This window comes from Megascapheus bottae, chromosome 5, assembly GCF_031878675.1.
Source record: "Megascapheus bottae isolate mThoBot1 chromosome 5, mThoBot2.hap1, whole genome shotgun sequence".
In the NCBI taxonomy this organism is placed as follows: Eukaryota; Metazoa; Chordata; class Mammalia; order Rodentia; family Geomyidae; genus Megascapheus; species Megascapheus bottae.
Window position 1 is genome coordinate 4,169,385 of NC_143513.1, and position 16,013 is coordinate 4,185,397.

The window sequence follows — 16,013 nt, forward strand, 5'->3', positions numbered from 1 at the left end:
AGTAAAATAGAAATTTCAAGACTTTAACAGTGAGAGTGAGCTAGGCACAGCAGCTCACACCTGTAACCCCGGCTACTCAAGAGGGGGATAGAGAATTATTATTCCAGGCCAGCTTGGGCAAAAATGTTGATTAAGGCTCACTCACATTGGAAGGAAGCTAGGCATGGTGAGAGATATCTGTCATCTTAGCTGCAGTAGGCAAAAAGTGATACCTTGTCTCAAAGTAACTAGAGCAGGGACAGGAGGCATGGTTCAGTGGTTGAGCCCCACCCCCCCCCAGCAAGTGTAATGACAAGTTCAAACCCCAGTATTGTCAAAAAAGAAAAGTGAGAAAGATACATCATTTTAAAAAATACTATTTCGGTCCTCTACTCAATTCTTCCCCGAGTACTTCACAATATTCTTTTATTTGAAATGCAGTCACATCTGTAAGCATATATATGTACATATACATACACATACACACATACATAATATGTTGTATATTGTACAGGATTAGGGTAACTTTTACAATATGAAAATATGAAGTCTTATAGTTATAATTCTCTAGTGTACTCATTCTAGAGAAAGAAGGGTTCCTGGTGTGTGTGTAAAGGGGGGAGAGAAAAGGAAGGAAGGAAACCTAACTCTGAATGCCTTCATAGCTATTATATTAAATTTTGGCAGTTTCTAATAAAACTAGGAAAATTATCTTGCCCAAAAAGAAGTTATCCTAGCCTCATTGGTCCAACTGTGAAAGAATACCTCTGAGTGGATAACTTGTGAGCCTGGAGACTTGTTTATTATGGTTGTAGGAAGTCAAAGATGGAGATATGAGAAAATGGCCAGAGCCCTCATGCTGCTTCATCCCATGGAAAGGGATGGACAGAGCAAGAGAACAGACTGGCTACCTGTAAACTTTAAATCAGCACTGACCCGTGCATGGGGTAGAGCCCAATGACCTAAAGATCTCCCAAAACTGATGGATGGATGGAGTTTCCTGCATGTGCTCAGAGACAGGGTGAGCACATGTGGAACTCAAAAGAAGGTGTTTGTAAAATGAAATAGAAAGGAGGAGCTGGTTGTTTGGCCTTGTGGTAGAGTGCTTGCCTAGCATGTATGAAGACCCGCGTTCGATTCCTCAGTATCACATACACAGAAAAGGCCAGAAGTGGTGCTGTGGCTCATGTGGTAGAGTACCAGCCTTGAGAAAGTCCAAGGACAGTGCTCAGGCCCTGAGTTCAAGCGCCAGGACTGGCAAAAAAAAAAAGTAAAAAAGGAAACTATCAAAAAAGAACAAGAACCTATACGGGTGGAACCAATGAAAAAGCAAACAATTATCAATGCAGTCTGGCAGTCTGTTTCGCTCTCACACATGTATGCATGCACTAACACATGCACATGCTAACACACACACACACACACACACACACACACACACACACACACACAGTTTAGGACCTAGCTCCCTCAAGTACTATACGTAAGGACAAAACATAGGTAGAGGTTACAGGAAAGATGACATTCTAAGTTCCCCAGACATGGTAAGGAAAGATCCAGGACCATAGCTACACAGCAAGTCATTCCTGGGGGGAAAATGTTATTACAGAAGACAGCAAGCATACAGAGGACCCAAAGCAGGACTTCTCCAAGGTGAAAAGTCAGAATAATTACATTTCTGACACATTAAACCTCAGACGATAACAGTGATAATCATTTGACAGGCATCATGAAGCAAGAAGAAGCAAGTCCAATAAGGCAATTAATAACTTCAGAGAAAGAAGCGCAATAAGGAGAGATAGCTCACTTCTGTAGTCCCAGCTACTTAGAAAGCTGAGGCAGGAAGTCACTTCAGACATGATACAGAGACCACCATAGGCAGTCGAGCAGGATCCTATCTCAGAAGTTTTAAAAAGAAAGGGGAAGGGAAGGAGAAGTGGGGAAAGGAGGGAAGGAAGGGAGGGAGGGAGGGAGGGAAGGAGGGAGGGAGGGAAGGAGAACTTAATGTACACATAAGATTTCATAAAGTTAAAATTGCTACTCTAAGGCACCATTAACAAAGTATAAAATAAAGCAACTGACTATGAGAAAATACTCACAAAGTGTCTGAGAAAGGACTCATGGTTTGACTATATATAAACAAGTTCTAAAGAAAAAAAAAAAAAACACCAAACAACAGCCAGAGAAACAGGAGTGAGCCAAATGACTACTACAGGAAAAAGATTTTGAGAGACACTCACTTGAAGAAGAAGGAGAAGGAGAAGGAGAAGGAGAGGAAGAGGAAGAGGAAGAGGAAGGAGGAGGAGGAGGAGGAGGAGGAGGAGGAGGAGGAGGAGGAGGAGGAGGAGGAGACCACCACCACCACCACCACACCAATGAATACAAGAAAAGGCACCTACCATGGAAACAGCAGCCAAGTTTTTAAAGGTTTGAACATAAAAGGGTAAAAACTAAGAGGCAAGAAAAAAAGATATGTATCTGGATCAACAGAAGTGTTCTCATAGGAATATGACACCTACGCAGATAGCCATATACACAAAGGTTTATCAACTCAACTCTCTTTTTTCTTTTCTTTTTTGACATCATGGAGCTAGAACTCAGAGCCTGAGCACTGTCCCTGGGCTATCTCAAGGCTAGATCTCTACCACTTAAGCCACAACATCACAACTGGCCTTTTCTGTGTATGTGGTACTGAGGAATCGAACCCAGGGCTTTGTGCATGCTAGTCAAGCATTCTACCACTAGGCCATAGTCCCAGCTCTCAACTCAATTCTTTAAACGGTACTGGTGTACAATCATAGAAAATTTAAAAGAACTATAATTCCATCTTTTAAAATGTAATCATTAGCAATCAATAATATTTTTATAACATATCTTGGGTACAGGGAAATAAAGATATCCATTTGAGACAACAAAACGTCTACTTATCTTGATCAAACAGGTAAGGATATAGCTCAAAGCACAGAAATCTTGGGCTAGAAACATGGCTACTTGTTAGAGCCCCTGCCTAGCAAGCTCAAACCCATGACTTCAAACCCTAGTACTGCAAAAGAAAAAAAAATATTTTGAAAAAGTAACTAGAAATGGAAGAAAAGTATCTGTCATGTTTAGGATTAAGCTGATAAAGTTTTTTCCTTATAGGTAAGAAAACAGACATGTGACAAGAAAGGAGTAAAAATATATAAACACACACTTCATTAATGAAGAAACAAAAATGGGGGGAAAAGTTTGGTCTTTAAAACTCAAATAAAGGAACTGAGATGTCATTTTCTTCCAATGACATAGGTAACAATTATTTTACATTTTATTATTTAGATTTGGCAAGGACTTCATGGAATGCTGGTGAGAACAGAAATCACTATAACCTTTCTGGAAGGCAAGTTGGCATTAACAAAACACACGTACATTTAACAAAATGGTTTCCTTTCTTAGAAAGACAGACCGATAGATGGATGGATGGATGGAGGGATGGATGGATGGATGGATGGATGGACGGCTGGACAAAACAGAGAGGGAGGAGGAGAAGGAAAAGGGAAGGGTGAAAGGGAGGCAGGCAGGCAAGCAGACAGGCAGGAGAAGAAAGGAAGGAAGGAAGGAAGGAAGGAAGGAAGGAGGGAAGGAAGGAGGGAAGGAGGGAAGGAGAAGATATTTTAAGTCATCTCTCAAAAGTTAATTCCAGTCACATATTCAAAACCAAAATGCACACTAACTGTTAGGTGTAGCTGAGGATGTGTTTATCCAACCTGAGAGCAAGGGGGTCTGGAGCTCTGGTTTGTGCACTTACTGAGTAGAGAAAGCCTGCTGTGGTAAAGAGGAAGAAGCTGAAGTAGTGGGAAAGGAGAAAATGGAGAGATGTTGAATGAGACTCAAGCATTACCTCGTGGTAGCTTTCATTCTTCACACCTTCCAGCCTGGCTGGCCTGCAGTTTGCCCTGTGCCAGCCATAGCTCAACGCCACAAGGGTTCAAAAGCAGGGCTGGACTTACAAGCCACAGAACCTCTATTCTCGGCTGTGTGTCTTACCCCCTTCCAGGTATAACTGGCACATTTTGCTACTATAGGGAAGGAGAGGAGGCACCTAGTGCCCATGAAAGCACATCTGGGAAGCTCACACCCATAAACCAATCAAGCCCCACCCTCAATTAGTCCTACCACACTTTGACCAGTCATCATGGGAAAAACTGTTGTCCACAATCTCTCCATGCTTGAATGCTCTGTCAGAGAGATTACATTTACTCTTCATTTATTCTGGGCATATTAACAGCTGGTGACCTAGATTAGGAAATCATTCAATATGTACAAAAAGGGCTGACCCTATCACTAAATTCCTTCACAGATGGGAACAGAATTAGTAAAAAGCTGCACTCAGAAAATTCAAGTAATTACTTTTTTTTTTCCAAAGGGGTGAGGGGTGGAATAACCACCCAGGGTGAAATGAAGACTGGAACAATGATGCCAAGTCTGATCCACATCTCAAGGCTTGTACACACAGGCAGGGATGGGAGGAGGAGAGTAAACCTTGCTGGCTTGGGCTGCTCAGGTAACCGCAGGAGGCGGATTCCTGACTTCAGGAGGAGCTTGGATGGATATTAAAAGAAATACAATCCTCTTACTGCCTGAGAGTTGCCTGTGTGCAGGGAGCCAGGGAGGGGCCAGCTCCAGGCAGGGGAGCCCCCGGGGCTTGGGGGCTTGGCAAAGGAGGAGGGGTGTTGCCCAGCCTCTGGAGAGGTAGACAGGAACTGGAGGGTGGCTCTGAAGAGAGAAATGTCCTGTCATTGTGAGCAACACCTGACTTCCAGCAAACCATGAACACATCAAACACCCAGGATCCCAGTATGGAAGGGGGAAAAAAAACCCCGCCACGTGAGACACGGCCCTGCCGGTGGGCACCAATCCAGGGCTTCACGTTCCAGGACCGTGCTCAGTGAACACCACACACACATCGCGTCCTTAGCCCGGAGCCTGGGCGGCCGCCGCCACCGCACACAGCTTCCCAGGCCACGGGCAACACACAGGACAGGGCGAGAAGCGGGCAACGCCAGGGGAGCGGGGAACACGGTATGAGTACGCGCGTGCGCGTGTGTGTGCGTGTGAGTCTGTGTGTGTGTGCGTGTGTGTGTGCGTGTGTGCGTGTGTGTGTGTCTGTGCGTGTGTGTGTGTCTGTGTGTGTGTCTGTGTGCGTGTGTGTCTGTGTGTGTGTCTGTGTGTGTGCGCGCGCGCGTGTGTGTGCGTGTGTGTGCGTGTGTGTGTGTGTGTGTGTGTGTGCGTGTGTGGCAGTGAAGATCCCTTTTGCACAGAAATGCAGAGAAGAAATGTTGGGTCCGGGTCACGTGGCTTTGACCGCAGAAGGACACTGGCTTCAACCGGGACGGAGAAAATGGGGTGCCAGGTCGGGAAGTTCAGGGTTCACAGCCCCAGCACTGAATAAAGGCTTGCCACCCCGTCCCGGGGGGGCCCTACGGGCCCTTGAAGACTCGGGGCGGGGGAGGGCGTCTCCACCGCATTCACGTCGCCCCACGGAAAACCACGAAATCACCCGGGGAAGGAGGGCTGCAGCCATCTCCACGAGGATCTGCGGCCCTCGCCGCTGCGAGCTGCCCGCGGTGCGGGCCAGGGGTGCGGACGCGGAGCGCGGGTACGGGGTGCGGGCGCGGGGTGCAGACGCGGGGCGCGGACGCAGGACGCGGGGTACGGGGTGCGGGGTACGGGCTACAAGCGCGGGGTGCGGGCGCGGGGTGCGGACGCGGGGTGCGGGCGCAGGCGCTGTCCTCTCCGCCACAGCCCCCGGAGCCACCGCACCTGCAAGCCTCGGCCGCCGGTCCCCGGCGCGCGCTCAGCACGGCCGCCACCCCAGGCCGGTCCGGGGTCGGGCCTGCTCGGTTCCCCGGGGCCACGACCCGCGGTCCCAGCTCAGTCCGGCTTGGCTGCTGCGGCGCGCCGGGGTTGCGGGGGGGGGGGGTGAGGACGGCGCACCCCGCGCCCGGATCCCCAGGCGGCCCCGCACCGCCGCCCCCGGAGCCCGGCCGAGGGCGTCCCGTACCCTCCGCCCCGGCCTCGCCGCCCTCCGCTAACCTTTTCCTGGGCGCGGTTGAGCCGCTTCTGCACGTTCTTAGCGAAGATGCCAGTCTTGATGTCCGCCATGGCTGCGGGGCTGCGGAGCCGAGCACTGCGCGCGGCGGGGCCGGCGGAGGCGCCGAGCGGCGGGGGGGACGCGAAGGCGGGGCTGGAGGAGGGGCGTGGGGCGGAGGAGGGGGAGGAGCCGAGCTGCGGAGCCGGAGCGGGGTGAGGGCCACCACCTCGCAGCGCGCCCGCGGTACAGGGGGCCCGCGGTGGGCGGGTGTGGGTGGGGAACGCACGCGGTGGCCGGAGCGGGCGGGCCCCAGGTGTGCACAAAGATGGGCCGGGAGCCGGGAGGCCGGAGGGAAGCAGGCCTGGCAGCCTAGGGCTCGAAAGTGTTCTGGGCTGGAGGCAGAGCCAGACCACCTAGTTCCCCCTCTGCCCCCTGGCAGGACGAGCAGGGGGGGAAGGGAAAGGGGAGCCCAGGGGTGGGCGCCGGAGCCTCCGCAGCTGTTCAGATGGAGGTGACCGCCTGGCCTGGCCAGAGCCCACTGCACGCAGGAAGCTCACAGACAGGTGTGGGGGGATTGCACGGGGGAGGTCTGGAGAGACCACAGACGACACAAGGCCGCGTTTGGGGGACAGGAGGGGTCCCATGTCAGCTCCTTGCCATCCAGAGGCCCTGGGAGGATGGAAGGCTTGTCCTACAATTCCCCACCCCGCCCCCCAGAGCACCCCGCTTGCAGAGTTTACAGGGAGGCCGGTGGCACCGGCAGATGGGCTGGGCGACAGTCTCTTCGCGAGCCCGCAGCCGGTGGCTCCCTCTCACTGCGGGATTTTACAAGGCTGCGGCCGGCAGTGTTAGGCTCCGCGATGATCAGAAGGAAGGGTTGACTGCCAGTTACAGACCACATCCTTGAGCAATCGGACTGGTTTTGTGTCCGAGGGATTCCTGCCTCTTGAAAATAAGATTATTAAAAAGCCATGAACAGGTCATGTGGGAAGGGAGAGGCGCTGAGGTTACTTGGGGAAGGAAAGAAGCCCAGGAACCCCAGACCCTACCCAAGGCTCTGGGTGAATGCAACCCTACAAAGATCCAGCAGCCAGACCGGGAGGACCGGAGTCAGCCAGGCCCTCGGGGCACACTGGCAAGCCAACCCAACAATAGCTGTCCTAGTCCTTCTCTGACAAGGTGTCTTGGTCCTTGATAATGACGTTGTAGCTGCATCCTTTTCTACAGCACTTAAATTCAGACACCCTGTTAGAAGCAACTTGCGCTTTAATTACATCCTGCCAATTAAGGCATATTCTGGGGCAGATTGTGAACCTGGACTCAGCCAGTGTGAGCAGAGGGGCTGGGCCTTCTGGGTCAGGGATTAAAAGGGAGCCGCCTGTCTGCTATGTGTGCTTGCTTGCTGTAGTTTTGGTTGATGGCACCCCCTTTGGCAGAAGTGAACTTTGCTTTAGTTCCTTTTGAGTTGCTGGCCTTATTCCTACTTGCCACCCATCATCCCGAGCATATCTAACACCTCTCCGGCCACATCTCCAGCCCTGTTAGCTTTACTTGCTTTTTAAATAGAAGTCTGATTTTTTTTTCTCCAAATCTGGCAAACCATGATTCTCCTATTTAAACTTCCTGGGCATATCGGATGATATACTACCACAATCAGCCAGCCTTTTTGGTTGATATAGAGGGAGGGTCTTTTTAACTTTCTACTCTGTCTAGCTTCAAGTCTGGAGTCCTCCACTCTTCACTTTCCAAATAAGTAAGATGCAATGGCTGAGCCACTGTACTGGCCCTGACATACTGTGATTATTAGTAGGGCTTGCAAAATCATTTACTTAGTAGGGCTTACAAAATCATCATAATTCTATCTTCACCTATGCAAGGCAAAATTCCTGAATCGACTTTTACTTCTCATTCATCTTTCTATCTTCCAAATTACATTTCAAATTGGTTGATGAGTCAAACTGTGAATTACGATAGGTTTTGATAATGACTGAAATAAGCCCAGAATTACTCCCTGTGTGATCTCCAACCCCATTTCCCACAGGTTTTCACAGCACAGAATTTTACCTTCTGTCATCTGTGTCACTTTAATCTAATTTAGACCTTCTGGGAAGATGACTGCATGTGTTTGAAGACCCCTACCTTCATGCTAGTACTCATACCAGGTATAATATGTGTATATAATTGCAGTACATATAATGCCATATATGTACACTGTTTTTATATCCTAAAGTATCTAAGTTGTTACTTATTTTTAATTATAGAGGCCTTCATGCAATGTTACAGATGATCAAGGAGATATTTCAGTAAAAATTTTGAGCTTAACTGAAATTTTTGTTTCCAGCAAATTATGCTCTCCCTTTCTTTTTTCATATATTTTTAATTGTAATTAATAGAAGGGTTACATTATATTCACCAGATAGAAGGTGTATTACTTCACATACATTGATACCCTTTCTCATGTCTTGGTCCCCATTTCCCTCCCCCCACCCCGGCCCCTCATCTTGTTTTCCTCCCTTCCCTATCCAACTTCAAATAACCAAATATGCATATTACAATATATCAGATGACCAGATGAAATACTGTAACAATATGAGATAACCAAAGAATAGCAAAAGAGATGAGAGATAACATAGTACATTAAGGACAACCATCACTCATTATATGGCTTTTGTTTCCATATCCTAGAGGTCCTTTCATTTAACATCATTCTATATGGCCTATGTATCTAGGCTTTGTTCTATTGTAAATCTCTGCTAGGAGAACCCAAAGTTTCTATTGATTATGACAAATGAGGGAAACCATTGAGCCTATGTTCCTTTGAGTCTAGCTTACTTCACTTAATATGATTTTTTTCTAAGTCTTTCCAGTTCCTTACAACTGGGGTGATGTCATAAATCTTGTTGATCCACTCATCAACTGAGGGGCATCTGGGTTGGTTCCATATCTTTGCTATAGTAAATAGTGCTGCAATGAACATCATTGTGCTAGTGGATTTTTTAGTATGTCCTTGTTTCTGGACGATTGGGTAAATGCCAAGTAGAGGAATTGCTGGGTCATAGGGGAGCTCTATGCTTAGTCTTTTGAAAAACTGCCATACTGCTTTCCAGAGTGGTTGAATGAGTTTGCACTCCCACCAACAGTGTAGCAGTGATCCCTCCTGGCTACATCCCCTCCAGCATTTGTTGTTATTAGCTTTCTGATCCTGGCCATTGTAACTGGAGTGAGGTGGGATCTTAGAGTTGTTTTGATTTGTATTTCTTTTATGGTATGCTCTCCCTTTCTTATAATTACCTCTTTGTTGGAAGAACTGAATAACATTTTTATTTTCTCCCATAAGTGTTACATGAATGAAAACAATTGTAAAATCAGGATACCCTGTTAAAATATATTTTGTCTGAGTATCTTATGCCAGTTCAAGTGGAAACACTCAAACATTTGCATACAGTCAGCTCTTTAAATTAGGCCAACTATCTACAATTTAGTTCTGAATACATTTGTACTAAATTTTCCTTACATAACTACTCTTTTGCTTTTCTAACTTATCCAAGTCTAAAAATAATAATTTCCTATCTGTATTAATGGTGCATCACTAATGTATTCAGAAATGCTAATAGGAGGCAGAAAGGTTGCATTCCACAGAGCCACTGGCCACTTAAGAAAAAATGACAATGTATTAAATTGCCTAAGAACATAACTGCATATCAGTACTCTCTGATGATTTTCTGTGAAGTGGAGGCAAAACAAGTTTTTCTACATCAAACAAATTACTTGAATATCATTGAATCGTTTGTACTCCAACTGAGAGGGCAAAGAGCAAGACAAAAGAAATTTTAATTCACTGCAAATCTTTCTGAAAGAAGAGTGAAGTTCCTGCAAGCGTTTCATACTACTTTCTATCTATAAATAAGCTATAAAATTCCATGTGCAATGTGAGAATCAGGACATTTGGACTGAGCACCAATTTCTCAATCAATTGAACAATCAATTGCTTTTATAATAGTTTTCCAAATGTAAAAAATATGTATATGTATGTATCTATGTATATATATGCAGTTCTTCCAGCTTAGAAAAAATCTTAGTTTTTTTTTAAATGCTCTATTTCAAAACATCTTAACAAATACTGAATTTCTCAGATATGGATCCCTAGCTTACCAATAAATCCATCATAATTTGCATATATATCAGAGCGATAACAAGTTAAGCCACAATTGTATTTAATCTGTCTCCTATTAAACTCTAAATTAGCAGCACAATACACACAGAGTGTTGTTTGTCTCCTATTTTGAAGGAGAGACTGACAGACTGCTGTGACTTCCAGTCTCCAGCTAGCATGTCCACAGCAGATCCAAGCACATCTCCTTAGCTTGGGAGGACACCCAAAATCAGAGTTCAAGCTATGGCACCTTCCTGAAATCAAAACTTCTAAGACAAACCCTCTGAAGACAGGAGTGATCTCTGAGTAACAGAGAGTTTTTCAGTTCAGAAGCTTTTACATACACACACACACACACACACACACACACACACACACACACGTTCATGATACTACTGGGACTTAAACACAGAACCTGCAGCTGTCAATTTGCCATTTGAGCCACACCTCCACTTCTGGCTTTTGGCTAGTTAATGGGCAATAAGAGCTCAAGAACTTTTCTACCCAGGATGTTTTTAAACCAGGATCCTCAGATCTCAGCCTCCCCAGTAGCTGGTACATATTGATATAGGATGGAATTACACATCTTTGTATGGCTGTGCCTTTCCCTGACTCCTTGCCTCTGTCTTACATCCCTTCTAGTATAAGGCTGTGTCTCCACGGGTCTCGGAGCTGTTTCAAAAGCTGACTTACCACTGCTTATAGTGTGGTAGCTCTGTTTAGGAAGTCTGCACTCATTCTGGTGTTCAGCCTATGGTCTTTCCAAAGCATGCCCAGGAAGGCATCGTACCTCCAGGGACCACTGGACCATCATGTGAGATCCTGTCACCCCCAGCCTTTCCTACCCCCCCCCCACTGCCCCTCTGGAGATACCTCCTGCTGCTGCTGCTGCTGCTGCTGCTGCTACTGCTGCAGGAGGTCAGCTCCAGGAGGTAAGAGAGTTGAATGTGGAAGGTGGAACCAGCCCTGTACTTAATCACACTCTGTGTGGCTGAGTGCTAGATCAGGACCAGCCCCAAAGCTGAGCTCATCCTCAACAGAGCCTGTCCTGAATAGATTCACGTCTTCTAAAAAGGTATGTGGGGCCAGGTGCCAATGGCTCACACCTGTAATCCTAGCTACTCAACTACTCAAGAGGCTGATATCTGAAGATCATGGTTTGAAGTCAACCCAGGCAGGAAAGTCCTTGAGACTCTTATCCCCAATTAACCCCCAGGAAATCAGAGTTGTGGCTCAAAGTGGCAGAGTGCTAGCCTTTAGCGCAAAAACTCAGGGTGAGTGCCTAGGCACTGAGCTCCCAGGACTGGCACCAAATAAATAAATAGAAGGGGAGGAAAAGGTATGTTGAAATACATCTCTTTTCCTCCACTTTCTCGCTCTCTCTCTCTCTCTCTCTCTCTCTCTCTCTCTCTCTCTCTCTCTCTCTCACACACACACACACACACACACACACACACACACACACACACTCTTCCAGGCCTTTACTTCAGTGTATATGTTTAACAGAGAGAGAGAGAGAGAGACAGACAGACAGACAGACAGACAGACAAAGACAAAGACAGAGAGACAGAGAGAGAGACAGAGACAGAGAGACAGAGACAGAGACAGAGACAGAGAGAGTGTCATGGGGCTTGAACTCATAACCTCAGAATCGTCTCTGAACGATTTTACTCGATGTTAGTGTTCAACCATCAATGCCACCTCTGGTTTTATGGTAGTTACTTAGAGATAAGAGTTTCAAGGGAACTTTTCTGCCTAGCCTGGCTTTGAAGCAGGATGCTCGGATCCTACCTGAGTAGCTAGGGTTACAGGTGTGAGCCGCCAGCACCCAGCTTCCTTCAGTATTTTGTTTCTGAGATCAGGCCTCTGGCTACCTTGTTGCCCACACTAGTCTCCAATTCACAACTATCCTACCTCTGACCTAGTGAGTTGTGGAAATCTGACCTCTTGGTAGTTGGGAACATGGAAATGGAAATAGAAGTTCTTGGAAATTGAATCACCACAATAAGATGAAAAGAAAAATTAAGGTAGGGTCACACTGATATAAGGGGAAGTCCATCCAGTAGGATGAATTTGCCAATAAGAAGAAAAGATGCAGAAACAGACAAGTGGGAATACAGGGATGACAGAGGCAGAGATTGAATTTATGAAGCTGCTTCATAAGGACTGTCAACAACCACAGAAGCCAGGAGTGAGACTGTCCCTGCTGCCATTTTGAACTTTCACTTCCAGCCAAAAGAACAGAATCAATGTCTGTTCTTTCTAGCTCCCTGGTTGGCACTACTTTTATATGGCAGCCCTTGCAACTTAACACAGCATCCCACCTGCTTCTCTCAAAACACTGCATCTCAGAAAATTCATCCCCAGTCCAAAGATCTACCAATCAGATTTCTCTTACCAGATCTTCATTAGCTGAAACAGCCTGAGTTCATCTGTTGCTTTCTTGCAAAACAACTTATTTTTGTAAGTAAACGATTTGTCCTTATTTTCCTTCTTAATTGAGCTGAACACTCAGGAGCTTTGCAAGTTCAGTTGTCTAGAAGCAGAGGCTGGAATACAATTGGGATACAAGTTTATTGGGAGTCAGGGAAAAATATGGTTTTGCTTCAGACAGTCCTGATAAAGACTTGGCCCATGTGGCCAAGCTCTGTTCTCAGAACAGCCCATAGCCTTGATATCCTAGCCCACCAGTTCCCAGAGGCAGGTGGCCCAAGTAATGGTAAAAACATGGCTCGGGCGTTGCCTTCTGTTGAGCCCATACTGAGGGCAAGCTGCCTCAGACTGGTGTCTTTGTGAGGGTTTGACCCAAATAATTCTGCTTTGATTCTAACACCTTCACAAATGAAATTGTGTGGAGTAGCTCACACCTGTACTCCTAAGCTAGCCACTTAGGAGGTAGAGTTAGCATTCTGAAGTCAAGTTGGTCAAAAATTATCTCAACATCCCATCATAACTAACACATTAAGCATTATGGAACAAATCTGTTATCCTTCGATACTTAGATTATAAATGGGAGGATCATGGTCCACAAATACTTCCCCTATCTGGAAAGTAAGTAAAGTTGGTGCCATGACCCACACAGTAGAGTGGCTTAAACTCCTTAGAACATACCCCAGTTCTGTCGCCCACAAAAAAAGTGTAACCAGACTAAGTGCCAGTGATCGTATATAGAGATTCCCTTCTTGAACACTTGTTTGTTAAACATGCCATTTGAAATATGATGTAAAAATCAATGTTAATAAATTCTTTAATAAAAAAATGTGTAACCAGGATCCTTCACCTATCTTTTTCTTCTTTCCTTATTCCCAGGTAGCCTTTCTTACTTCCAGAGTTGTTACTTTTTCACTCAGACATCACAAAACTCAAAGAGAAAACATTGAAAAATAGTATGGCTTTTGTTTTAAATTGTTGTTGTAGTTGCTTATATCAGAGAAATCTATCACAGCTATGCCTGAGGCTGTTCCTTTAGATTTTTCTGGTTATATAAACGATACCTTCTGGTTGAAACAAAATAATGCAGCGTGTAAGCATTTAGTTACAAACACATCCAGTGCTTACTGCATGCTGGGCCTTGCTCTAGACACCTCGAAACACCGCGCTATGGATAGAAGTTCTCAGAACAAGCCTCTCCGAGCAGTGCAAATCTCTTCATCCATTTGACAGACGCCCACAAAGTGGGGGCAGAAATGCTAGGCTTTCATATAATGAGTGACTCTTGTCCTTAATGTACTGTTATCTCTCATCTCTTTTGCCATCCCTTGGTTATCTCATATTGTTACAATATTTCACCTTGTTATCTGATATATTTTATATGTGCTTAATTGGTTATTTGAAATTGGATAGGGAAGGGGGAAATCAAGATAAGTGGGTAGAGGATGGGGGGGAAATGGGGACCATGTCATAAGAAAGGGTATCAATATTCGTGAAGTAATGCACCTTCTATCTGGTGAATGTAATGTAACCCTTGTATTAATCACAATTAAAAAAATCAGAAAAAAAGAAAAGAAAGAAGTGCTAGGCTTTCTCCTCTGCTCTCTGTTAATTCCTGGTTCCAAGTAAGAAATTGGTGATTTGTAACACAAGCAGCTAGCGGTTGTTTCATAATTTTCCCATCATGCTATTATTTGTATGGGTTAGAATTTTACCTTTGTAAAACATCAGTACTTATGGAATCAAATATGGCTAAAATTCATAAGAGTTTATGGAGTTTCTGCCTTGCCATCCTCCCATATGCACACATAGGCTTTCACATTTTAAGATTTTACTTTTTATTCATGATCTAAGTTTTTAATCCATCTGGAATATAGTTGAGTACAGAAGCAGAAATCAAGTTAATTCTTCCCCAATGTGTAGCCAATTTTACCAGTATTATTTATTAAATGAGCTACCATTCTCTGCTGAGCTAAAATACATTTTTCTACATATTAAATTCCCATAGGCAGCAAAATCTATTTGGGGGCATTCTATTCTATAAAATGCCATTTATCTTTTTGTCCAGCCCTGCGATGATAACATTATGCTGCTTTTGTTAACAGAGCCTTTGCCTCTTTTCATAGCTCTTGAGGCTCTTTCTCATCATTTTCTTCACTATTCTGAAGCATTTATCATCCACATATGTGTCAGCTCATTTAATAGAACTTAAGCATGTGTCCTGGGCTGCTTTTTAGATTGCCTTCAATTTCTATATAAATGGGAAAAATTCATATTTTCATTGTGTTAAAATTTCTGTCAAAAAATGATCCATCTTCCTGTGCATTCCTTTTTATGTGATGACTTCATGTGAAGGTGAGACCTATATCACGCATGTTCTAGAAAAACCGTGGAGCTGGTCCTGTGGGGAGGATGCTAAGATAGCCTGGAGAGAGGGAGCCCCTGAAATTGACTGAATAATCACACTGACTAAGAAATGCTTGGACCTCATGGAAAAGGAATATAGTAGAGAAAGCTGATGTAGACTTTCAGGGTGTGTGAGATTCATCTGAGGAAGTGATGGTTGATGTGTAAAGAGTGCCTGCCATTACTTAAAGAAAGAGAAGGAAGAGTTCCCATAACAGCCAGGAGTATGCCAGGTATGAAGACTTGCCTGCCCAGGGAGCAAAGTTTTCACATTCACAAGTGGAAAGAATCAACCTGTTCCTCTTTCACCAAGTGTACAAAAACACAGTATCATTGCATCATTCTAGAGACACAACTCGTCAAGTATCACTCATCAAGCTAACAACAGCTTCCTCCATTGCTCTGGAACAATAAAGAAATAGTTAATTCTACTATCCATATGAGCTCTTCAAGACCTATGTTTTTGGGTGCATGATGCATGAAGCTGAGGGAACCACTTTGGGGGTAGCCTGTGGCTCCATGTAAGTTTATATCCTCTTAGTATTAGCTTCACCCTTTGTGCCTGCTGTATGATAATGGATCTGGGCCTTCTCTATGGAGCTATGAGCTCCATTTCAAATCACACTGCAGGAAGTCCTGCGGTCCTTTCGGTTCTAAATCCAGCAGCAATTGTGGTTGTGCCTTGACTCCAGGTGGCTTCCCTGAGCCTATACACTAGGCCTGGTTCTCCTCTGGCTTGTAGAGTTGATTCTGCTGTTCCTATTGTGATATCCACAGTTGGAACCATTCTTCACCCAGCAAAGCAGCTCAGCTCTAGTTTAGAAAACCCAGCAACTTCACTAGCCATCCCTCCATCAATTAATTCTGAGCTCAACTTTGAAGGGTCTGCTCTTTATATAGATGTACATATACACATATAATTCCCCTCAGCTCTTTTTGTCTCCATGGTTACCCTGCTCTCTTGGACTAATAAAT

The 16,013-nt window shown here is 45.3% G+C and overlaps 1 protein-coding gene across 1 annotated transcript in view; it reads right to left on the reverse strand.

Moving 5' to 3' along the window:
• Positions 1-6,157, reverse strand: part of Amph (amphiphysin) — a 123,707-nt gene extending 117,550 nt beyond the window's left edge. The window contains exon 1 of the mRNA XM_090332602.1: positions 6,052-6,157. Coding sequence (XP_090188728.1) covers positions 6,052-6,120 — 69 coding nt within the window. The 5' untranslated portion in view covers positions 6,121-6,157. The remainder of the gene's footprint in view (positions 1-6,051) is intronic.
• Between the last annotated feature and the right edge of the window lie 9,856 nt (positions 6,158-16,013).